The sequence below is a fragment of the Dryobates pubescens genome, chromosome 1 (genome assembly GCF_014839835.1).
Source record: "Dryobates pubescens isolate bDryPub1 chromosome 1, bDryPub1.pri, whole genome shotgun sequence".
NCBI lineage: Eukaryota > Metazoa > Chordata > Aves > Piciformes > Picidae > Dryobates > Dryobates pubescens.
In genome coordinates this window covers 58,218,828-58,242,235 of record NC_071612.1, presented here as the reverse complement: position 1 = coordinate 58,242,235, position 23,408 = coordinate 58,218,828, and the positions used below count along the sequence as shown (strand labels likewise).

At 50.3% G+C, this 23,408-nt stretch overlaps 1 protein-coding gene across 7 annotated transcripts in view; it reads left to right on the top strand.

Annotated features, from left to right (window-relative positions):
* The window catches only part of IQSEC1 (IQ motif and Sec7 domain ArfGEF 1), a 539,967-nt gene that overhangs the window by 492,540 nt on the left and 24,019 nt on the right, over nucleotides 1-23,408 (top strand). For all 7 annotated transcript variants that reach the window (XM_054166409.1, XM_054166399.1, XM_054166431.1 and 4 more), the window contains 5 exons: nucleotides 9,957-10,118; nucleotides 13,638-13,760; nucleotides 15,151-15,317; nucleotides 20,564-20,703; nucleotides 22,169-22,198. In XM_054166409.1, the coding sequence (XP_054022384.1) occupies nucleotides 9,957-10,118; nucleotides 13,638-13,760; nucleotides 15,151-15,317; nucleotides 20,564-20,703; nucleotides 22,169-22,198 (622 nt within the window). The remainder of the gene's footprint in view (nucleotides 1-9,956; nucleotides 10,119-13,637; nucleotides 13,761-15,150; nucleotides 15,318-20,563; nucleotides 20,704-22,168; nucleotides 22,199-23,408) is intronic.

The window sequence follows — 23,408 nt, the reverse complement described above, 5'->3', positions numbered from 1 at the left end:
TTTGGATGCCAGGGCTGGAATTCCCCCTGCCCCCAAACCTAAAGTGAAAACATTCTGAGGGTGAAAAATGTGGCCAGCTGCCAGCGCACCGAGGGGAGTTTGGAGAGGGAGCTGGGAAGGCTGCAAAGGAGCCCTTGGGGGAAGAGTTAAGGGGAAAAATGAGGGGGAGCCGACTCTTTCCTCTGAAAGTTCATATCTACCTGCTGGACTGGGGTTGGTGAACCTGTAAATGAAAAATAGGGAGGTCTTTAAAGGAGTGGTTTTGCACTGCCAATCCAAAAGCTATCCCCTTTAAAATAATGGCATTCCCAGGGGGTTGTAGGATCCCAGAAGCATTTAGGGTGGAAAAGACCTTTCAGATCATCCAGTCCAACTATTCTCTAACCCTACCAAGGCTGGGGCTAAACCATGGCCCTCAGCACCACAGCTCTGCCCCTTTGAAACACCTCCAGGGATGGGGATTCAACTGCTTCCCTGGGAAGCCTTTTCCAGTGTTTGAAAGCCCTTTCAGTGAAGAAGCTTCTGGTGTCCAACCTAAGCCTCTCCTGGTGGATCTTGAGGCCATTTCCTCTCCTCTATAACTCATTACTAGAGGGAAGAGACCAACCTCGACCTGGCTGCAACCTCCTTTCAAGAAGTAGAGAGCAATGAGGTCTCCCCTCAGCCTCCTCTTCTGCAGACCAAACATCCCCAGTTCCCTCAGCTGCTCCTCACAAGACCTGAGTTCTCCAAACCCTTCCCCACCCTTTTTGTCCTTCTGTGGACCTGAGAAATAATTTTGCAGTCATCAGAGGTGCAGAAATTGAAGTTGGAAGTGCTTCTGTTCTGTGTAACTGGGGTAGAGGTCTGGAAAGAGACTCTGAGACAGGGACACTAGAAGACAATGAGACAGGGACCGTTCCTCAGCTTCAAGGACATAGTCACCTTACTACCTCATTCCTGACTGCAGTTGCATAAGCATGAAGCAGTGCTCAGCCCTGGCAAGCAGTTCTGAGACAGCCAGCAGGTTTTTCATCTGTCTTGTCTCACAGTGCAGTGTATTTTGCTCTGCTGGCAGCTCCACACTCTTTTCCCTGCTCTCTGAGAACTGCAGAGATGCAGCAGGGTCAGAGGAGGTGAGAACATCCTCACAGAGGGTTTTGGTCCATTGATTTCACTGAAATACTTCCTTCTTTCTTCCAAGGAGGGAAGGAGCAGCGGGAGGGGAGGGTAGATGCAGGCTGTCCAGTGCCAAGAGAGGCAACAACGAGGAGCTACAAAATCTGCTCTAGCATGATGACTCAGGGTGGTTTTTACTAGCAAGGACATGCCCAGCCACTGCTTGGGGTGTGCCTTAGGATTCTCCTCCCTCTGCTTACTGCTTTGTTCCTCAAGGCTGATGCTTTGCTCACAGGAAAAAATCCTGTTTCTGAAAAAAGCCTTTAAGCTCTCTTTTTCCTCTGGTATTGACACAGCCCAGACTTCCTGCTTGGAGCCTTGAGCTGCCTTTTGAGCACTGTTTGTGGGTCTCCAGTCAGCTCTGATTCAGGCTTGTTGGCTTTAAGGCAAAAACCTAAAGTTTTCAGCAGCACTAATAAATGTTTAGTGTTCAATTTCCAAACACTTTGCTAGGAAACAGTGACATAAAGGCACTGATTGATCAGCCTGGAAGTCATGGCAGAGCTGCAGTTTCATGAAAGCAGATATCTGCAGAGTTTCCTCTCTTTATGTTACTGCCCCACCAAACAGAGCTGGGCACTGAGCTCACTTCCTGGTAAATTCTTTTGTTAGTCACAGGAGCAGAAATTCACTTTCACTGGCTGGAGGTTACTCCAGGTAATTGGAGGTAATTGCAAGTGAGCTGTGACCTTCATATCTCTGCTGGTAGGCTTTATGGTTTGGTCTTGAATGAACCTGGGAAGGTGAACATACCAGAGTGAGGAGAAGTCATCCCTGCTGTGGGGGAAACTGTAGGGCTACTGGCCCAGTAATGTGCAGAACTATCTCCCTCTTTCCACAAGGTGCAGAGAAGCTGTGGGCAGTGTGCTGTGTCATGGCTTCCTTGGAATGGAATGGAATGGAATGGAATGGAATGGAATGGAATGGAATGGAATGGAATGGAATGGAATGGAATGGAATAAACCAGGTTGGAAGAAACCTTCAAGATCATCATGTCCAACCTATCATCCAACACCACCTAATCAACTAAACCATGGAACCAAGCACCCTGTCAAGTCTCCTCCTAAACACTACCAGTGATGGTGACTCCACCACCTCCCTGGGCATCCCATTCCAATGGGCAATCTCTCTATGTAGAACTTCTTCCTAACCTCCAGCCTAAATCTCCCCTGGTACAGCTTGAGACTGTGTCCTCTTGTTCTGGTGCTGCTTGCCTGGGAGAAGAGACCAACCCCCACCTGGCTACAACCTCCCTTTAGGGAGTTGTGGACAGCAATAAGGTCTCCCCTGAGCCTCCTCTTCTCCAGGCTAAGCAACCTCAGCTCCCTCAGCCTCTCCTCACAGGGCTGTGCTCCAGACCCCTCCCCAGCTTTGTTGCCCTTCTCTGGGCAACGTTCAAGAGTCTCAATGTCCTTCTTAAACTGAGGGGCCCAGAACTGGACACAGGACTCAAGGTGTGGCCTAAGCAGTGCTGAGCACAGGGCACAATGACCTCCCTGCTCCTGCTGGCCACACTCTTCCTGATGCAGGCCAGGATGCCATTGGCCCTCTTACCCAACCCAGAGGCTCTTGTCATTCCCAGCAGATCCAGTTTACACCCAGTTCTTCTTTCTCTTCATTAAACAGTTGTGTAGCTCGAGAAAAGCCCAGCTCAGGCTTCCCACTCAGGTTCTGTAGTTTTTCATAGAATCATAGAATTGTTTTGGTTGGCACAGCCCCCTAAAATCATCAAGTCCAAACTCTGACCCAACACCACTTTGGTCACTAAACCATATCCCCAAGTGCTATGTCCATGTGTTTCTTGAACAGCTCCAGGGATGGTGACTCTACCACTTCACTGGGCAGCCTGTGCCAATCCCTGACCACTCTTGCAGTGAAGAAATTGTTCCTAATCTCCAACCTAAACTTTGCTGGCACACCTTTTTCTTCCTTTCAGTCCACTTACTGCTTTGCTGCATGACTGAGGCAGCTCTGACAGTTTGCTTTGGCACTAGTTTTGGTAGTATTTTAGGGGTATTGTTCTTTCTTTCCTTCTTTCCCAAGTTTAAAATAGACTTCATGATTCTCTTAGTTTCATTGTGGCAGCAGGAGGATGTTCAGCAAAGGTGAATGGTGAAGTACAACCATAAAACCAACATCTCACTGCCTGCCAGGCTGAGGAGAATGTTCCCCTAGCTTCTTACTGCCAACTTGGCTGTTGGAAAATATTTAACTTCCTGAATGGTTCTAAGAAAAGTCTTAGGTTTGTGCTACTCAAGAAGCCCATTCCATGCTGGAAATGTTAAACTAATGCTTACTTTTATAACTACTGTAAATACCCTATATTTGCTGTAAAAAATGTCCTGAGGGGGAGGACTTGGGGGTGCTGGGTGAGGAGAAGCTCAATGTGAGCTGGCACTGAGTGCTGCCAGCCCAGAGCCAGCCCTGTTCTGGGCTGATCCCCAGCAACATGGGCAGCAGGGGCAGGGAGGGGATTCTGCTCCTCTGCTGAGACCCCCCTGCAGTGCTGGGGCAGCTCTGGAGTGCTCAGCACAGCACAGCACAGACAGGGACCTGTTGGAGCAGGGCCAGAGGAGGCCACAGCAATGCTGGGAGGGCTGGAAGCCTCTGCTGTGAGGCCAGGCTGGGAGAGCTGGGGTTGTGAAGCCTTGAGAAGAGAAGGCTCCAGGGAGATCTTAGAGCAGCCTTCCAGCGTTTGATGGGAGCCTGCAGGAGAGCTGGAGAGGGACTTTTGACAAAGGCCTGGAGTGACACAACAAGGGGGGATGGCTTCAGACTGGAAGAAGGTGGATTGAGATCAGACATTAGGAAGAATTCTTCCCCATGAGGGTGACAAGCACTGGAACAAGGTGCCCAGAGAATTTGCAAGGGTTTCCCTGCCCTGCTGTAGCAGGGGTGGACTGGATGATTCCCAGAGGTCCCTTCCCACCCCCACCATGCTGGGATTCTGGGATTATGCAGCTTCCATGATTGTTATTCATAGAATCATAGAATTCTTAGGGCTGGAAGGGACCTCAAGGCTCAGCCAGTTCCAACACCCCTGCCATGGGCAGGGACACCTCACACTACAGCAGGTTGCTCACAGCCACATCCAGCCTGGCTGCAAAAACCTCCAGGCAGGAGGCTTCCACCTCCTCCCTGGGCAGCCTGTGCCAGTCTCTCACCACCCTCATGGGCAACAACTTCTTCCTAACATCCAATCTGAATCTAGCCATATACAGTTTTCTCATCTTCTGTTTTTATTGGCAAGTGTAATTAACAAATCATCACTGGGAATTTTCCTAATCACACAAGACTCTTAGTTGTAAGTACAAAATGGCCTACACTCAGTTCTGAGTAGGTAGAAATGAGGGTAACTTCTGTTAGATGTCCTACCATATTAAATCCATGGCCTATTCTTGGTCATCTCCAATGAAACATTGTAGGAAAAATAGGGTTTGGTTTCTTCATCTTCATCTTCATCTTTAGGAAAGATGTTGACTTGCTGGAAGGTGTCCAGAGAAGGGCAACAAAGCTGGGGAGGGGTTTGGAACACAAGCCCTATGAGGAGAGGCTGAGGGAGCTGGGGTTGCTTAGCCTGGAGAAGAGGAGGCTCAGGGGAGACCTTCTTGCTCTCTCCAACTCCCTGAAGGGAGGTTGTAGCCAGGTGGGGGTTGGTCTCTTCTCCCAGGCACCCGGCACCAGAACAAGGGGACACAGTCTCAAGCTGTGCCAGGAGAGGTTTAGGCTGGATGTTAGGAAGAAGTTCTATACAGAGAGAGTGATTGCCCATTGGGATGTGCTGCCCAGGGAGGTGGTGGAGTCACCATCCCTGGAGGTGTTCAGGAGGAGACTTGATAGGGTGTTTGGTGCCATGGTTGAGTTGATTAGGTGGTGTTGGATGATAGGTTGGACTCGATGATCTTGAAGGTCTCTTCCAACCTGGTCTATTCTATTCTACTCTATTCTATCCTACCCTATCCTACCCTACCCTACCCTACCCTACCCTACCCTACCCTACCCTACCCTACCCTATCCTATCCTATCCTATCCTATCCTATCCTATCCTATCCTATCCTATCCTATCCTTCTCTTCACTGTTACTCTAGAGTCTGTTCAAAGAGGGAAGGAGCAATCTTCATTCCTGCAGCTCAGAGATTTCAGCTGCTCTTTTCCTGTTAGTAGGGCTCCAAGTTTACACTGGTTCCACGTTACAGCTGGTAACAAATTGGCCTTCTTTCAAATGACCCTTGTCTGCAAAAACTACCTGATGCATGCAGAAGGTATCACAGTATCACAGTATCACAGTAACTAAGGTTGGAAGAGACCCCAAGGATCATCAAGTCCAACCTGTTCCAACAGACCTCACAACTAGATCATGGCACCAAGTGCCACGTCCAATCTCCCCTTGAACACCTCCAGGGACGGCGACTCCACCACCTCCCTGGGCAGCACATTCCAATGACGAATGACTCGCTCAGTGAAGAACTTTTTCCTCACCTCGAGTCTAAACCTCCCCTGGCACAGCTTGAAGGAAGGGGCAAGAGCTTTTGGCCTGCAGTGCGTTGCAAAATGGGTTTGTGAGTCTGTCTGGGAGACTTTGCTGGCCTAGTCTGAAGGGTATTTGAGTAAAGTGGTTTCATGTTGCTGAACCTCCTGTGTGAAAAGGCAGCCCCTGAGTGGTGTAAAGCCATGCAGCTCTACAGGAGCTGATGTGACATGCATCAGCTGTCACCTCTGTGGGGGTTTTACATGTTCAGGTTTAGGGGGGTAAGGTGTCAGGATGTGGCTTAGCACAGTGAAGAATGATCCAGCATTTTCTAGAGCTCCAGTAAAGATGATCTATGGAACAAGCTGTGCTGGTTTGTTTTCTGCTTTCTCCTGGACTTGTGTCCCTCTGAATTCTAGGCACAAATGTAGCTGACTGACAGGGAGGGCAGAGATAACTGCCTGCATCGAAAGCAGCGTGGCCAGCAGATCAGGAGAGGTGATTCTGCCACTCTGCTCGCCCAGGTGAGATCTCACCTGGAGTACTGGGGCCAGCTCTGGGGCCCTCAACACAAGAGGGACATGGACCAGCTGGAGTGGATCTAGAGGAAGCCACAAAGATCATCAGAGAGGGATGGAGCTATGGGGACAGGCTGAGAGAGTTGGGCTGTTCAGCTTGGAGAAGAGAAGGCTCTGGGGAGACCAGACCTTAGAGCTGCATTTTAATATCTGAAGGGGACCTTCAGGCAGGCTGGGGAGGGAGTGTTCAGAAGGGTCTGTGGGGATAGGAGAAGGGGCAGTGGTTTGAAACTGGAGCAGGGCAGAGTTAGGTTAGACATCAGGAGGAAGTTCTTTACTATGAGGATGGTGACTACTGGAACAGGTTGCCCAGGGATGTGACCAAGACCCCATCCCAGGAGACATTCAAGATCAGCCCTGGGCATCCTGATCTAGTTGGAGGTGTCCCTGCTGACTGCAGGGGGGTTGGACAAGATGCCCTTTGAAGGGCCCCTTCCAATCCAGTGCAATCTGTGAACTATTCCTGGTTGGGTTGGATGTTGTGAATTTAAATTGGAAGAGCTATGACATACAGCTCAAAAGCCTGTAACACAGCAGTTGGACTAGGCACAAGGAAAAGGGCACTTGTGGAGTGGGAAGGGGATGAATCTGACAAGGTTTTATTTAGCAGATGTAATCTCATTGCAGATTGAAGAGCCCCAAAGCCTGCTGCAGGAAATGGAGACGTGACAACTCCCTTTTGAGTCATTTCTGTGTGTTCCTCTCATCTCTCTAACTCTTCCCAGAGCATTAAGTGTATAACAGCATCATGTGAAAGAGCAGGAGAACTGAATGGTGATGCATTTAGTAAAGCTCCTTGCAATTAAACCCCCCCAGGAAGGGTGATGGCTGGGTGATCAACCGGCTGTGAAAATAGCAGGGTCACCTTGGCCTTTGAAATGGATGTGGCTTGCCTTAAAGGAGACATCTTTCAGGGCAGCCCACACACTGCAAGCCATCCACTGGTACAGGTGGATGTTTTGTTCTGACCCCTGGCAGAATTACAAAGGTGCTGAAGCCACAGGTTGTGTGGAGAGCCCTTTGATAGCTTTTAAAGCAGTAGTGGATGCCCGTGGGGTGCCGGTGCTGGCAGATGCAGTGCCCACTCTGTGCTGTCAGGGGGATTTTAGCAGCACAGAATGGTTTCAGTTGGCAAAGCTCTGCAAGGTCATCCAGCCCAACCATTCTCTAGCTCTGCCAAGGCTGGGGCTAAAACCATGGCCCTCAGCACCACAGCTCTGCCTCTTTGAAACACCTTCAGGAATGGGGATTCAAACACTTCCCTGGGCAGCCTGTGCCAGGCTTTGAGAGCCCTTTCAGAGGAAAAATGTCTTCTAATCACACAATCACCAAATGCCAGGTTGGATGGGACCCCAAGGAGCATCTGCTCCAACTTCTCTAGGTAACAGGGCAGCTGAGATGAGCTGGGCCAGCACCCTGGCAAGCTGAGCCTTAAAGCTGTCCAGTGCAGGGGACTCTTCTGCTTCCCTAGGGAGATGATTCCAGTGTCTGACTGTTCTCAGGGGGGATTTCTTCTGGAGTCCCATGGGAATCTCCCCAGCAGTAACTTGTCCCCATCACCCCTTGTCTTTTCCATGGGACTCCTTGTACAAAGGGAATCTCACTCCTCCTAGCAGCCACCCTTCATGACCTGGTACATGGTGGTAAGCTCTCCCCTAAGCCTTCTCTTGGGAAGGCTGAACACCCCCAGCTCTCTCAGCCTCTCCTCACATGCCACTCTTCTGATCATTCTCCTCGCCCTTCTCCAGACACTTTGCAGCCTGCCCACAGCTCTGTTGTACAGTAGGGACCAAAACTGCAGGCAGGGCTCCAGGTGTGGGCTGACCAGCACTGAGTGGCACAGTGCTGGTTGTGCCATCACTGCTGGTGACACTCTTGTCGATGGAACTCCACATCCTGTTGGCTTTATTTGCCACTGCAGCTCACTGTTCACTCATGCTGAGCTTCTTGTCCACCAAGACCCCCAGGTCCCCTTCGACAGGGCTGCTCTCCAGCCAGCTGGATGCCACTCTGAGCTGCTCTCCTGGGTTATGCATTCCCAGGTGCAAGGTACTCTTCTAATGTCCAACCTTGAACCTCCCCTGGTGCAACTTGAGGCCATTTCCTCTGATCCTGGACACTGATACTTTAAAGCTTGACATAGAATAGGAAAGCTTAGAATAGAATAGGAATGGAATGGAATGGAATAGACCAGGTTGGAAGAGACCTTCAAGATCATCGTGTCCAAACTTTAGAGCAGAAGCAGTGTTTGCCTTTGTAGGCAGTAGATCTTATTGCCAGCAATCAATTCCCTCCCCAGCTCTCCTCCCCAGCACTTGTTTCTTAGTATGTTAAAATTAGCAGCTGTGGCTGGCTCTGCTTAGACATCTGTGAATACACCTCAGTGTGGAGCTGATGTATGAAGAGATGTAAAATACTCCAGAAACTGTGAAGGTGCTTGTCCAAGGGAGGGACATCTGGGCCAATGGGTGTGTTAAAGGCCAAGGGAAAGAAAATCTACATGAGAGGGGAGCTGTACTGTTGTTCACTGCTTCTTTTTGCATGACTGTCTTTATTTCCCTGCATTTTGTATTCTCAGAATAGAATAGAATAGAATAGAATAGAATAGACCAGGTAGGAAAAGACCTTTGAGATCATCAAGTCCAACCTCTCACCCAACACCATCTAATCAACTAAACCATGGCACCAAGTGCCTCAGCCAGGCTCTTCCTAAACACCTCCAGGGATGGTGACTCCACCACCTCCCTGGGCAGCACATCCCAAGGGCCAATCACTCTCTCTGAGAAGAACTTCTTCCTAACATCCAGCCTAAACCTCCCCTGGCACAGCTTGAGACTCTGTTCTCTTGTTCTGGTGCTGTGTGCCTGGTAGAAGTGACCAATCCCCACCTGGCTACAGCCTCCCTGCAGGGAGTTGTAGAGGGCAAGAAGGTCTCTCCTGAGCCTCCTCTTCTCCAGGCTAAGCAACCCCAGCTCCCTCAGCCTTTCCTCACAGGGCTGTGCTCCAGACCCCTCCCCAGCTTTGTTGCTCTTCTCTGGACACCTTCCAGCATCTCAACATCTTTCCTAAGCTGAGGAGCCCAGAACTGGACACAGGACTCAAGGTGTGGCTCAGCTTGCAGGTTATATTTTTTCAGGTGTTTCTGTTCAGTAAGTTTAACTTTCGACATGAGGGGAGTGTGAGGTTGGGGAAGTGAATTGCTGCTTCTTTGTCATCAGGCAGCTTTTGAGTTCCCTTCCTGGGAGATGCACCTCTCCCAGCCACAGGAGCATTTAGTGACCTGATGTTGGGCTCGACTTCTGCACTGACAAACCTTTTGACTTCCATGTGTGAGGCTGCTTGCATATAAAGCTTCTGCTTGGAAGGGCTATGGGAAAAGGGAGTGTCTAGTGGTATGCAAAGGTGTGTTTCAGAGCTGGTAAGCTACCCAGAGTGAGCAGTGTGTTCTGCAGGTTGGTTGCTTTGATCCTAGGACTACGCCAGGAGTATGCTAGTCAGGGGTGATCGGTGGCATTGTTGTAACACTCTCATCAGATCCCTTTGTAGAATGGTGGAATTGTTTAGGCTGGAATGGACCTTTAAGATGATCAGTCCAACCCCACACTGCCAGCTCACTCAGCACCACTTCTGCATGACTTTGAAATCCCTCCAGGGGTGGTGATCATTCAGCCGCCTCCCCGGGCAGCCTGTTCCGGTACTTTTCAGGTCCAGTGGGAGAAAATTAATCATTTTGTATCTTCATCTCTCCTCAGAAAACCTGAAAAAGGAGTCCAGTACCTCATTGAACGAGGTTTCGTGCCAGACACTCCAGTTGGTGTTGCCCACTTCCTCCTGCAGAGGAAAGGTCTCAGCAGGCAGATGATCGGAGAGTTCCTGGGGAATCGGCAGAAGCAGTTCAACCGCGACGTGCTGGAGTGAGTATGGAGTGTGGGGAGGAGGCCTTCCCAGAGTCACAGAAACATCCAGGCTGGAAAAGACCCTCAGGACCACCATATCCAACCAAGAATTCCACTCTGCAAGGGTCACCCCTAAACCATATCCCGAAGCACCACATCCAAACCACCTTGAAACCCATCCAGGCTTGGGGACTCCACCACCTCCCTGGGCAGCACATTCCAATCCCTGACCACTCTAGCTGGGAAAAAATTGTTCCCACTGTCCAGTCTAAACCTACCCAGTCACAGCTTGAGGCCATTCCCTCTTTTTCTATCACTAGTTACCTGTGAGAAGAGACCAGCACCAACCTCTCCACAACTTCCTTTCAGGGAGCTGTAGAGAGCCATGAGGCCTCCCCTCAGCCTCCTCTTTTCCAAACTAACCATCCCCAGCTCCTTCAGTTGCTCCTCCTGCCAAGATTTATTCTCCAGGCCCTTCCCAGCTTCCTTGCCCTCCTCTGCCCTGGCCCCAGCACCTCCACATCTCTCTGGGATTGAGGAGCCCAAAACTGGACACAGCACTCGAGGTGTGGCCTCCCCAGAGCTGAGCACAAGGGGACAATCCCTGCCCTGCTCCTGCTGGACACAGCATTGCTGATCCCAGTCAGGATGCCTTTGGCTTTCTTGGCCACGTGGGCACTGCTGGCTCGTCTTCAGTTGCTTGTTGATTAGAACCCCCAGGTTCAAGTAAGGCTTTCCATCACTCAGGTGGTAGCCATGGTCTCTGAATGTTTATGTAAGGCATTCCATCAAGCCAGAGGCAGTCAGTCTCTGAATGTTTGTGCTGCTCTCTAAGGGTTAAGAAAGAGAACATGCAGATGAGCAAATATTTCTTTCTTTGCTTTCCAACCAAGTTCCTGTTTTTATTATTGAACCAGCCAGATACTTACCAGGATTTATATTCCCCACAGCCATGTACATTTACTCTAAATTTATGTTATCATTTTATTGGTGTGAGACTCTGTTATTGCCAACATTTTTTTCCTTCTTCAGGCTCCCCCTAGTAATTTACTGAATGAAACAAAACAATATGATTAGATGCAACATAAGGCTTCATCAGCACCAGAACATGGAAACAATTACTGCAGCCAAATGGCTCAGCTGTTAGACAAACAGGGACTGCAGCCTGCACAGGCCTGTGCTGACAAGGTCTGTAAAAGCTGCTCTTTTCCAAAAGATTAGATAAACAGAAACTGGTTTAAGGAGCAAAGAAATTCAAGGCAGCAAATTAGACTTACATCAGCTTGATCAGAAAGGTCTAAACCTTATATACAGAGGAGGGTGCTATTTATAAGAGGGTGTTAATTTAACCAGCTGTTGAGGTCAGGGCTGGGCTGGCCACCAGGTGACTGCCAGAAGCTCTCCATGGACCCCTGTGCCTCCCCAAAGGGATGAGGAAAGTGGGACTGATGGGCTGGGAGAGAAATTGAACCAGCTGGGATGGTAAGAACAATCCCATGAAACAGAGTCAGAAACACAGAAACCAATACAGAACCCAACCTCTGATGGCAATAATGGCACCACTGGTGCTGGGGCAGGCACTGGGCAAGTCCCAGACTGGGCACAGCAGTAGATGGGAACTGGATTCAGGAGCTGGATTCAGGAACTGGATGCAGGAACACACAGATCAGAATGGAAGGCAGAAAAGACTGAGTCCTCCTGGAACACTGGCCAGTGAAGAAAACGCTTGTCCCTGCATCTTGCCCCTCTTCCAGCTTCAATGCATTCCCTTTTGCTCTGTCACTACAAGCCCTTGTCAGAAGTCCTTCCCCAGCTCTCCTCTAGCCCCCTTCACGTACTGGAAGGTCTCCCTGGAGCCTTCTCTTCTCCAGGCTGAACAACCCCAGGTCTCTCAGCCTGTCCCCACAGGGGACATAACCACTAGAAAAGATCTGTACAGCAGTGAGAAACACTGGCAGAAAGCACTGGTTCCAGTTAGGAACACTGACCACAGCAGAGTGTCTGCTGGTGGTTTCAGACCCCTGCTTATTATATTGTTGGCCAGCATGGTACTGGAGGGCCTTAGTTGCTCTGCTGATGACTTCATTTTGCCTCCAGCTTGCCTGCACATGCATTTTACACCTTTGAAGGAGAGAAGAGCTTTGGAAGGTGTTACAGAACCTGCAGTAGGCAGGTCTGATGTGAAGGTTATTGCAGAGCTGATAATAGCTCTGGAGGTGTGGGTTGGAAAGGGCGTGAGAAATGCCAAGCTGGTTTGTCTCCTTCCTTGCCACTTCTGCATAAAGGGGAAAATGTTCAAGGCCAAGTGAATAAAGTGCTGTGGTATTAGTCTGTTAGCTGCAGCCTTACCAGAGGAAAAATGCAAGCTGCTGTAATTTATCATTGTAAAGCTGTATGGTTAGGAAAAGGCTTTTAAAGCTGGGCTCTGCTTGCTTTCTGGGGTTTCAGCACTGCAGTGCTGTTACTTCCAGTGAGTCATGTCTGTTGATTTCAAAACCAAAAGCTAAGTTTAAACAGAGGAAATTTATAAGCTTCTAGATTTCAAAGTAGTCTTTAAACACAGTATTAGAATGACAGAGTTCATTGGTTATGTTGGTTATGTTAACCTGGCTCCTTTACATTCTCTGTCAGCATGTTTTCAGCACCTCTGCTGTGAGGGCAGGCTGAGGGAGCTGGGATTGCTCAGCCTGGAGAGGACTCCTTAGAGCTGCCTTCCAATACCTGAAAGGATCCTACAGGAAGGCTGGAGAGGGACTTTTCATGAGGGTATCTAGAGACAGGACAAGGGGGAATGGGCTAGACTGGATCTGAGGAAGAAGTTGTTCAGTGTGAGACTCTGGAACAGGTTGCCCAGGGAGGTCGTGGATGCCCCCTCCCTGGGGGTGTTCAAGGCCAGGTTGGATGAAGCCTCGAGCAACCTGGGCTAGCTGGGAGGTGTCCCTGCCATGTCCCTACCCATGGCAGGGTGGTTGGAGTAGATTATCTCTGAGATCCCTTCCAATCTGAGCCATTCTGTGGAGAGAGGGATTGTTCCTGCATGAGTTACCTGAAAGGCCTGGCACACAGTGGGGAGGTGAGGACTACAATAAGAGACTATCCAAACATTTCTCCATGTGCAAGAACATTCCAAGGCACAGAGCAGATTGTGGTGCTTGCTGTTGGAGGTGTGGTACTGGAGCAGCACAAACCCTTTTAGATCATTACAGGTGTTGAAATAACTGATTGGCCTGGAAGCACAATTCCTGGCGATGGGATACCACTTCCATTGCCCAGACATTTGTCACCCCAGCAGCTCTTCTGTTACAGGAAAATAAAAGAGCCTGGTGTGCTCATTGTGGCTGATGGGTGCTGAAGAGCCCTTCCCCCACAGCTCACCTGCAGCTATTGCTGCCGAGTGCTGCAGCAAAGCCCACGAACCTCTGCCAGAGATGGGAAACAGAAAGGTGCTTTTGCTCTCAGAATCTTACCTTTGGTGCTGTGTTGTGGGAAGTGAAAAGACAAATGAAAAGACACAATGGCAATCTGTTTTTCTCCTAGCTGTGTGGTGGATGAGATGGACTTCTCAACCATGGAACTGGATGAAGCACTCAGGAAATTTCAGGCTCATATCCGTGTTCAAGGGGAAGCCCAGAAAGTAGAACGGCTGATTGAAGCTTTTAGGTAGGATGCTGGAACAGGTGATTCACTCACCAGAAAACCTGCTGTTGTCTAACTGGAGGGCTGGGAAGGTTGAGCAAATCTGAGTTCTTTCCCTGCTTATTTGCAGTATCCCTGTGAGCTGCTTACAAACCCAGCACGTCCTGTGCGGAGGCTCCTCTCAGGAGCACAGAGGAAGCTGAATTTGCTGGTGCTCTGTGTGTATGTCACTGTGTCATGGTTTGATGGGGGTGCCTTTAAGAACAGAAAGTTGAGGATCTCCAGGAGCTCCAGGGGTGGACAGGAAATTGTCATTTTTGTTCTTTCATTCCCAGAGTGCCTGCATCTTGCCTGGAGAAGGGGACAGCAAAAGCTGCCTCCTCCCTTCTCCTCTCCCTGCTTCCTTCCCAATGCAGCTTCTTTGTCTCCTGTTTGGTATGGGAGAGGGTTTCAGCCTTGAGCAGCCTGCTAGAGGCCTGGGCAAGGCTAATTTTAAGCTGCTTCATTTGGGGCTTTCGGGGTGGGGGGGGAAGGGGGGGGAGGAGGCAGAGAGGCATGGTTGTTGGGGGGATTTGAGGCCTGGATTTTGACCTGGTTTGGTGGAGGTTGGGGCAGCTTTGGCATAAGGAGGTTCTTGGACAACCATGGCCTCTGGATTCCTTTGATTTAATCTGCTTTGCACTGAGGCATGTAGTTTATGAATAGCACTTCCATGTAACCTTCCACTAACATCTGATATTTCTATCCTGTCCTGTGTGGAGTTTTTCTTTAACTGCTTTGAGAAGGGTTAGAGAGCTCTGTCTTGCTCCCTGTAAAACCAAGGCCCACTGGAATTAACAGGGAAAGGCTTATCAACTCAGAGTGCTTTCTGGCATCAGTTGAAAAGCAGCTCAAGGGGTTTTGACTGTCTTGAGCAAGCTACATATGATGGTTTCTGTGAGTGGAGTTAACAGGATTGTTTACATTTTGGAGGAGAATGTTCTCAAACTTACATTAAAGCTTTTCAACCAAGGTGGAATAAAGAGCATTAACTTGGTTAATGCTCTTCTAATTAATGCCAACACATACCTGACCCAGGGTAAACCATCCTGTGGTAGTGAGCTAAGATCCATGCTGCATTCTTACTTGCTGTCAGTAGGTATTAGTCACTGAAAGAAAGAATGGTGAAATAATGAAGTTGTTGTAGCTGAGAATCTGTCCTAAGAAGTGAAGTTAGAGTAGAGCACAGAAGCCTTCCTCATTCTAGGACTGGCTCATGGAAGTATGTGCCTGGAAAATGAAATGTATGTATGGAAGGCAAATAATCTGTTGCTCAGCTCCTGGAATGTAGCAGCAGTTGGTTGCTTTGGAGGAATTTGGGCAGGAATTCACAGCCCTGACAGCTTCTCCTCTTTGCTTTTCTTTTTCTGTACAGCCAGAGATACTGCATCTGCAATCCAGGTGTGGTGAGACAATTTAGGAACCCTGACACCATCTTCATCCTAGCCTTTGCCATCATACTGCTGAACACGGACATGTACAGCCCCAACGTGAAACCAGAGCGCAAAATGAAGCTAGAAGACTTTGTCAAGAACCTGAGAGGTGAGCAAACACTGACCTGGAAGGTGGGGGATGGCTCCTCCCTGGAACTGCCTCTCCCTGGAGAGCTGGGGAGGAAGGTGGTGTGTGGGAAGAGGGCACCTCCTGTTGTTCCTGGGCACTGGAGGAAGAATGGGTCAGACATTCATCTCCTGCTGTGCTCCAGAAGAGCACTTGGATATTGGAGGAATAAAATGAAGCTGAAGTCTCCATCCCTTTTTACTCCCTTGTCCTTGTCCTGGTTTAAGGCCAAACAGATCCTCTCCTGCCCCTGAAAGGACAAAAGAGTGACACTCATCACACCAATGGATTGGAGAGTGATGGAAAGTTTACATGGAAAAGCAATTGGTGTTGTACAGAAACTGCAAAGCATAGTGGCAAAGAATCCCAAAGCATAGAGTCCCCTACAGCACACCCAAAGCCTCTCAACACTTCCCTTCTCCCCACCTGAAGGTATACCCATACCCCCCAGGACTATTTCTTCTCCCCATACTGCTAGGCTGGTCTGAGCTGGCCAGGTCTGAGACTGCCTCCTCTCCACCCATTGTCTCCGCCTGGCATTAGGTATAGCCAGGCCTAAGAGACCTTGAGATACTCCCCCACAGTTACCTGATAGGAAGCATCTCCCACAAGGGAAGAAAGAGGAAGAGAAAGACTTTGCATATGGATTTATAGGGCGCAGGATTTATGGGTAGAAATAGGCTGTTTCCTGTGCCCACCTCCTGGGCTGGACACTTGGGACACCAGAGGTACAACTTACGTGGCAGGAACAAGAGGCACCCAGCCTGAACTGCCACATCCCTTTAAGATAGTTTGTGCCCATAGGGGAAATCAGCTTTTCCTCTAGTTGCATTGCTGTGTGCTTGTGCAAAGGGCAGGACCTTTACCTGCTCAGTCAGTGCAATGCCCTCCTCCCCCTGCCTTGACACGCAACCTTGTGCACAGTCTCTCTTCTACTGGCAACAGTGGATGGAGCAGCATGCTAAGAGAGCAGTCCCACCCCAGCAGCCAGTGGTGGTGCTCTGTTGAACAGTCATCTGATACAGGGATACCTAAAAGTGGTCTGAAAGGCTGAAGGACAGACCCAAGCTGCTTCATGTACAGAAATGCAGTGGTGCCTCTCAGAGCTGTGGCAGTTTGTGTGCATGACTGCAGGTGGTACCTTCAGTTTAGTACTTGTGAAAGCAAAAGACTGGTGGGGTCCTGGAGATCAGGAGGACTTAGGGGGGTGCTGGGGGAAGAGAAGCTCAACATGAGCCAGTGCTGTGTGCTGTTGTCCTGGGCTGATCCCCAGCAGTGTGGGCAGCAGGGGCAGGGAGGGGATTCTGCCCCTCTGCTGTGCTCTGCTGGGGCAGCTCTGGAGCCCTCAGCACAAGAAGGACATGGAACAAAGCAGACAGATGATCAAAGCAGTGGAGCCCTTCTGTTGCTGAGAGAGTTGGGGTTGTTCAGCCTGGAGAAGAAAAGGTTCTGGGGAGACCTTAGAGCAGCCTTCCAGGATTTGAAGGGGACTACAGGAGAGCTGGAGAGGGACTTAATTACAGGGGCATGGAGACACAGCATGAGGAACAATGGTTTCAAACTGCAGGAAGCTGGATTGAGATTAGACATTAGGAAGAGATTCTTCTTGGGGATGAGGGGTGGTGGGGCACTGGGACAGGTTGCCCAAAGAAGTTGTGGAGGCTCCAAGCCTAGAAGTGTTGAATGCCAAGTGAACTGGGGCCTTGAGCAAGCTGGGCTAGTGGGAGGTGTCCCTGCCCATGGCAGGGGGGTTTGAACTGGATGATCTGTTAGAGGGTAGGAGAGCTCTGCAGAGTGACCTGGACAGGCTGGACAGATGGGCAGAGTCCAAGGGCAGGAGATTGAACACATCCAAGTACTAGGTTCTACACATTGACCACAGCAACCCCAGGCAGTGCTACAGGCTGGGGTCAGAGTGGCTGAGAGCAGCCAGGCAGAAAGGGGCCTGAGGGTAGTGGTGGACAGCAGCTGAACATGAGCCAGCAGTGTGCCCAGGTGGCCAGGAAGGCCAAGGGCATCCTGGCCTGCATCAGGAGCAGGGAAGTCATTCTGCCCTGTGCTCAGTACTGCTGAGGCTACACCTTGAGTCCTGTGTCCAGTTCTGGGCTCCTCAGGTTAGGAAAGATGTTGAGATGCTGGAAGGTGTCCAGAGAAGGGCAACAAAGCTGGGGAGGGGTCTGGGGCACAGCCCTATGAGGAGAGGCTGAGGGAGCTGGGGTTGCTTAGCCTGCGAAGAGGAGGCTCAGGGGAGACCTCATTGCTCTCCACAACTCCCTGAAGGGAGGTTGTAGCCAGGTGGGGGTTGGTCTCTTCTCCCAGGCACCAGCACCAGAACAAGAGGACACAGTCTCAGGCTGTGCCAGGGGAGGTTTAGGCAGGAGGTGAGGAAGAAATTCTCCCCAGCAAGAGAGATTGGCCCTTGGGATGTGCTGCCCAGGGAGGTGGTGGAGTCACCATCCCTGGAAGTATTTAAAAAGAGCCTGGCTGAGGCACTTGGTGCCATGGTTTAGTTGATGAGATGGTGTTGGGTGAGAGGTTGGACTTGATGATCTGGAAGGTCTTTTCCAACCTGGTCTATTCTATTCCTATTCTATTCTATTCTATTCTATTCTATTCTATTCTATTCTATTCTATTCTATTCTATTCTATTCCATTCCTATTCCTATTCCTATTCCTATTCCTATTCTATTTTTAAGGTCCCTTCCAGCCCAACCCATTCTGTGGTACTGTGACCTTGACAATGAAGCTGCTGCTTGGTGATTTGCTTGCCTGTGGTCATGGCGAGCAATGATGCTAAGCAGGTGGTTTAGTTTAGCAAAGTATAAGTTACTGTGGAGATTGGATTTTGAAGCCCACAAAGACTGAAGCAGGCCTGATACTCATTTCTTAGCATAACTCTGTAGTTACATTTGTTGCCTGAAATCCATTCTCTCTGAGCTCCTGCCCAAAGGCCAGCAATTTCTTCTTATTGTAGGCTTTGTTTCCCCCCCACCCCCCAACAGGCTACCTTGCTTCTGGCTTTAAATGACTGCAAAGGGTAATCTGTGGCAGACTTGCTGGTGTGGAACAGAACAGAGGCTCTTTTGCTTCTAGTTGCAAAGCAACTGTATTTGATTACAGAAATTCTTAAGAGTGAGCACTTGTTCCACTGATAAAATATTGTGCTTGGGCTTCTGAATGGGAGATAAGAGGTTATTGCTTTAAACCTGCTTAAAAAAACCAGCCATGCTTCTCCCTGGCCCCTGGCCATCCAGCCTCAAGGCACTTCTTGAAGCTGGGCTCCTTCCACTGCTATTAAAACTCCAGGATCAAGCATTCCAGGCACTGTGGCATTTGTTAGAATGGTGACATGCCAGTGATAATCACACAGGGCTGGCTAATACTGACTGTGATTTGTCTCTGCACAGTAGATTGCTTTGCAAGCCCTGGAGGAAATACTGCTCACATTCATTTTGCTGGGTGCTCCCAGGGTTCTTGTGTGGGGAAAAAAACCCAACCAAACCCAAAACACAAAGACATTTTCTGAGCAGAGTAATATTGGGATGGAGCAAAATGGAATGGTGGCTCTGATTCCTCCCAGTGGTGTGCTCCCAGGAGAAAGCCATACAGAGGATTTTAATGTCTCAAGTGTTATTTATTTAACTCATTTGAGCTTTGATACCAAACAGAGGAAACTGAAAAGGCAAAAGAAAAAACAGAGATGGGAAATGAGCATTTGCTTAGTATTCATAATAAAGGATTTTTACAGCTTAGTGTGAAATCAAACCCCCCCCCCAAACCTGTGTCATCTCCATCACTGCTTTGGCATGATGAAGGCAGCAAGCTTTGGGGCAAAAATCAGTGCTTCCCTAATGAGCAGCATCACTTCTGCTACTTTGGTAAGGTAGGCACAAGGCCAGGGCAGAAGAGAAACAGCACAAACAGCAGTCCTGGGCAATGCTGGCTGCCCAGCTTTCTGCCTTCTCCTTGCTGAGAAATCACTCAGAGCCAGCTGATGGCTGACTGTGGCTGGCAGGTGGCAGGAGGGGATTATGACCTCTGCTCTGCTCTGCTGAGATGTCCCCTGCAGTGCTGGGGCCAGCTCTGGAGTCCTCAGCATAGCAGAGACATGGAGCTGTTGGAGCAGGGCCAAAGGAGGCCACAGCAGTGAGGGAGGGCTGGAAGGTCTCTGCTGTGAGGCCAGGCTGAGAGAGCTGGGGTTGTTCAGAATGGAGAAGAGAAGGCTCTGAGGAGACCTTAGAGCGGCCTTCCCATGGCTGATGAGAGCCTGCTTGAGAGGGACTTTTGACAAAGGCATGGAGTGATGGAATAAGAGGTGATGGCTTCAGATTGGAAGGAGCTGGATTTAGATGAGACATTAAGAGGAAATTCTTCCCCTTGAGGGTGTTGAGGCACTGGAATAGGTTACCCAGAGATGTTGTGGAAGCTCCAAGCCTGGAAGTATTCAAGGCCAGGTTGAATGAGGCCTTCAGCAACCTGGTCTAGTGGGAGGTGTCCCTGCCCTTGGCAGAAGGGTTGGAACTGGATGATCTTTAAGGTCTCTTCCAGTCTGTGCTGCTGTGCTAACAGGAACTGTTTCCTTCTGCAGGTGTGGATGATGGGGAGGGCAACCTGAAGCAGGCTGTGCTGCTGTGCTAACAGGAACTGTTTCCTTCTGCAGGTGTGGATGATGGGGAAGGCAACCTGAAGCAGGCTGTGCTGCTGTGCTAACAGGAACTGTTTCCTTCTGCAGGTGTGGATGATGGGGAGGGCAACCTGAAGCAGGCTGTGCTGCTGTGCTAACAGGAACTGTTTCCTTCTGCAGGTGTGGATGATGGGGAAGGCAACCTGAAGCAGGCTGTGCTGCTGTGCTAACAGGAACTGTTTCCTTCTGCAGGTGTGGATGATGGGGAGGGCAACCTGAAGCAGGCTGTGCTGCTGTGCTAACAGGAACTGTTTCCTTCTGCAGGTGTGGATGATGGGGAGGGCAACCTGAAGCAGGCTGTGCTGCTGTGCTAACAGGAACTGTTTCCTTCTGCAGGTGTGGATGATGGGGAGGGCAACCTGAAGCAGGCTGTACTAACAGGAACTGTTTCCTTCTGCAGGTGTGGATGATGGGGAGGGCAACCTGAAGCAGGCTGTGCTGCTGTGCTAACAGGAACTGTTTCCTTCTGCAGGTGTGGATGATGGGGAGGGCAACCTGAAGCAGGCTGTGCTGCTGTGCTAACAGGAACTGTTTCCTTCTGCAGGTGTGGATGATGGGGAGGACATCCCCCGGGAAATGCTGATTGGGATCTACGAGCGGATCCGCAAGCGGGAGCTGAAGACCAACGAGGATCACGTGTCCCAAGTCCAGAAGGTGGAGAAACTCATTGTAGGGAAGAAACCAGTAAGTTGCCTTTACCCTGCCTCTCAGTAGGGCAGGGCCTGCAGAAGGGGGTTGCTTAGAGGAAGCATAAATAAAGGCAAAAAAGGAGAGACTGTACCAATAATGCTTGGTACTGATGCTGGGTTTCATTTGGGAGCAGCCACAGTGCAGATGAGTGGTGGTGGTGTTGCAGTCTGGTATTCAGCATCGATGATGTGCAACTCTTTATGTGAAGCTCTCCCCTTCTGAAATCTGGGTCAGGGCAATCCCAGGCACTGATGTAGGCTGGGCAGGGGCTGGCTTGAGAGCAGCCCTGAAGAAAAGACCTTGGGGGTGCTGGGGCAGGAGAAGCTCAACAGGAGCTGGCAGTGAGCATTTGCAGCCCAGAGAGCCAAACAGAGCCTGGGCTGCAGCAAGAGAAGTGTGGCCAGCAGGGCCAGGGAGGGGATTCTGCCCCTCTGCTCCACTCTGCTGAGACCACGGCTGGAGCTCTGTGTCCAGTGCTGGAGCCTCTGTTCCAGGAAGGATCTGGAGGTGCTGGAAGGGCCACGAGGGTGAGCAGAGGGCTGGAGCTGCTCTGTTATGAGGACAGGCTGAGGGAGTTGGGGCTGTTCAGTCTGGAGAGGAGAAGGCTTTGAGGAGACCTTCTTGTGGCCTTCCAGTATCTGCAGGGGGCTCCAAGAAAGCTGGGGAGGGACTTTTTGAGGGTGTCAGGGAGTGCTAGGACTGGGGGGGATGGAAAAAACAACAACTAGAAATGGAGAGATTCAGATTGGATGTCAGGAAGAAGTTGTTGCCCATGAGGGTGGTGAGAGACTGGCACAGGTTGCCCAGGGAGGTGGTGGAAGCCTCCTGCCTGGAGGTTTTTGCAGCCAGGCTGGCTGTGGCTGTGAGCAACCTGCTGTAGTGTGGGGTGTCCCTGCCCATGGCAGAGGGATTGGAACTGGCTGATCCTTGAGGTATCTTCCAACCCTGACTGTTTTATGATTCTATGATTCTAATATGCTGCCCAGGGAGGGTGTAGGGTCAAGGTCCCTGGAGGTGTTTAAGAAGAGCCTGGATGGGGCACTTAGTGCCTGGTCTGGTTTATTAGTTAGGGTTGGGTGATCAGTTGGACTTGATGATCTTGGAGGTCTCTTCCAACCTGGTGGATTCTGTGATTCTGTCAGGGCTTCTGTGAGGAGAGGGGGGGGACATGTCAGCATGTGGCAGTTCAAATCCTAAAGCTAATCCTTGAACATTACATGGGATCAAGAAAACAATGCCTTGAGTGGCCTCCTAGGCTGAAGGAGTCTTCTGTTGAGAGACATTTTTAAGTGTGGGAGAGATAAGTCAGGGACTAGGGCAGCAGGCTGTATTGATGGAGGTGTTTGTTTGTACTTTGTCGGCCTTTAGTCATAGTCAGCCAGCACCCTGTTTGCTTGCTGTGATACAGTGCTGTCTTGCTCTGAAGTTTAACCAACTTGTATGTGTCTTTCCACTGTAGATTGGATCTCTGCACCATGGACTGGGCTGTGTACGTATTCCTCTCTTTCTCCTTCCCCAGTTCAGAGGGGTTTGCTGGGGTTTTTCATTTAAGCAGCAGCTTTTTTCCCTTCTGCTGGCAATTACTGCATTGCGTACATCGGAGCTTTGTGGAAGCTTGGGCGGGTTGCTATTGTCAGAGTCTAAAACAGGAAGGCTTCCTTTCAATCCCCCCCCAAATGGCATGTCCCCTGCTCAAATTATTGCCAAGGGTTTTCCAGACCTTTCTCTGGTCCACTTGTGACAGATTTTGAATGCCATTAGCACTGCAGGAATTAGACAGCCAGCAAAGAATAAACCACAAAGCCCAATTGCAGCTGGACCTCCCTTTGCCACCCACACCCTGGGGTGTTTATTCTTTCTGGCCCATTTCAGTATTGAGTGATCCTCCACTAAGGTATTGTCACTTGATGGAACAGTTCTCTTCTGAAAGGGAGATGAGTGCAGGAAGTATTGATTCCAGATTTAAGTCATAGGCAGATTCAGTAATAACCCTGAAACTGTTCCTCTGCTGCAGTCCTCCACGTACTTTAATTTCACAATGACATTAGTGCTGCCAGTGGGGAACAAAGGAACCACCTCAGAGCAGAGGAGTGCAAGGATTGCTTCTTGCTGGCAACAAGAGCAGTGGGATGGAGGCACCCTCAGCAGCTCTGCCAGCAACACCAAGCTGTGTGGCCTAGCTGACAGGCTGGAGAGAAGGGATGGCATCCAGAGGGGCCTGGAGAGGTGGGGCCATGCCAATCTCATGAAGTTCAACAAAGCCAAGGTCCTGCAGCTGGACTGGGGCAATCCCAAGCACAAATCCAGGCTGGGTGGACAGAGAGCAGTGCTGAGTGAAGGGAAAGATTTGGAGGTGCTGGGTGAGGAGAAGCCCAACGTGAGCCAGCACCATGCACTCGCAGCCCAGAGCAAACCATGTTCTGAGCTGATCTCCAGCAGAGTGGGCACCAGGGAGAGGGAGAGGGAGAGGGATTCTGCTCTGCTCTCCTGAGAGCACACCTGCAGTGCTGGGGCCAGCTCTGGAGTCCTCAACACAGCACAGACAGGGACCTGTCAGAGTGGGGCCAGAGGAGGCCATGAACATGAGCAGAGAGCTGGAAGCCAGGTTATAGAACGAGGGAAAATGGCCTGAAATTGTGCCAGGGGAGATTTAGGTTGGAGATTAGGAAACGTTTCTTTGCTGCAGGAGTGGCCAGGCA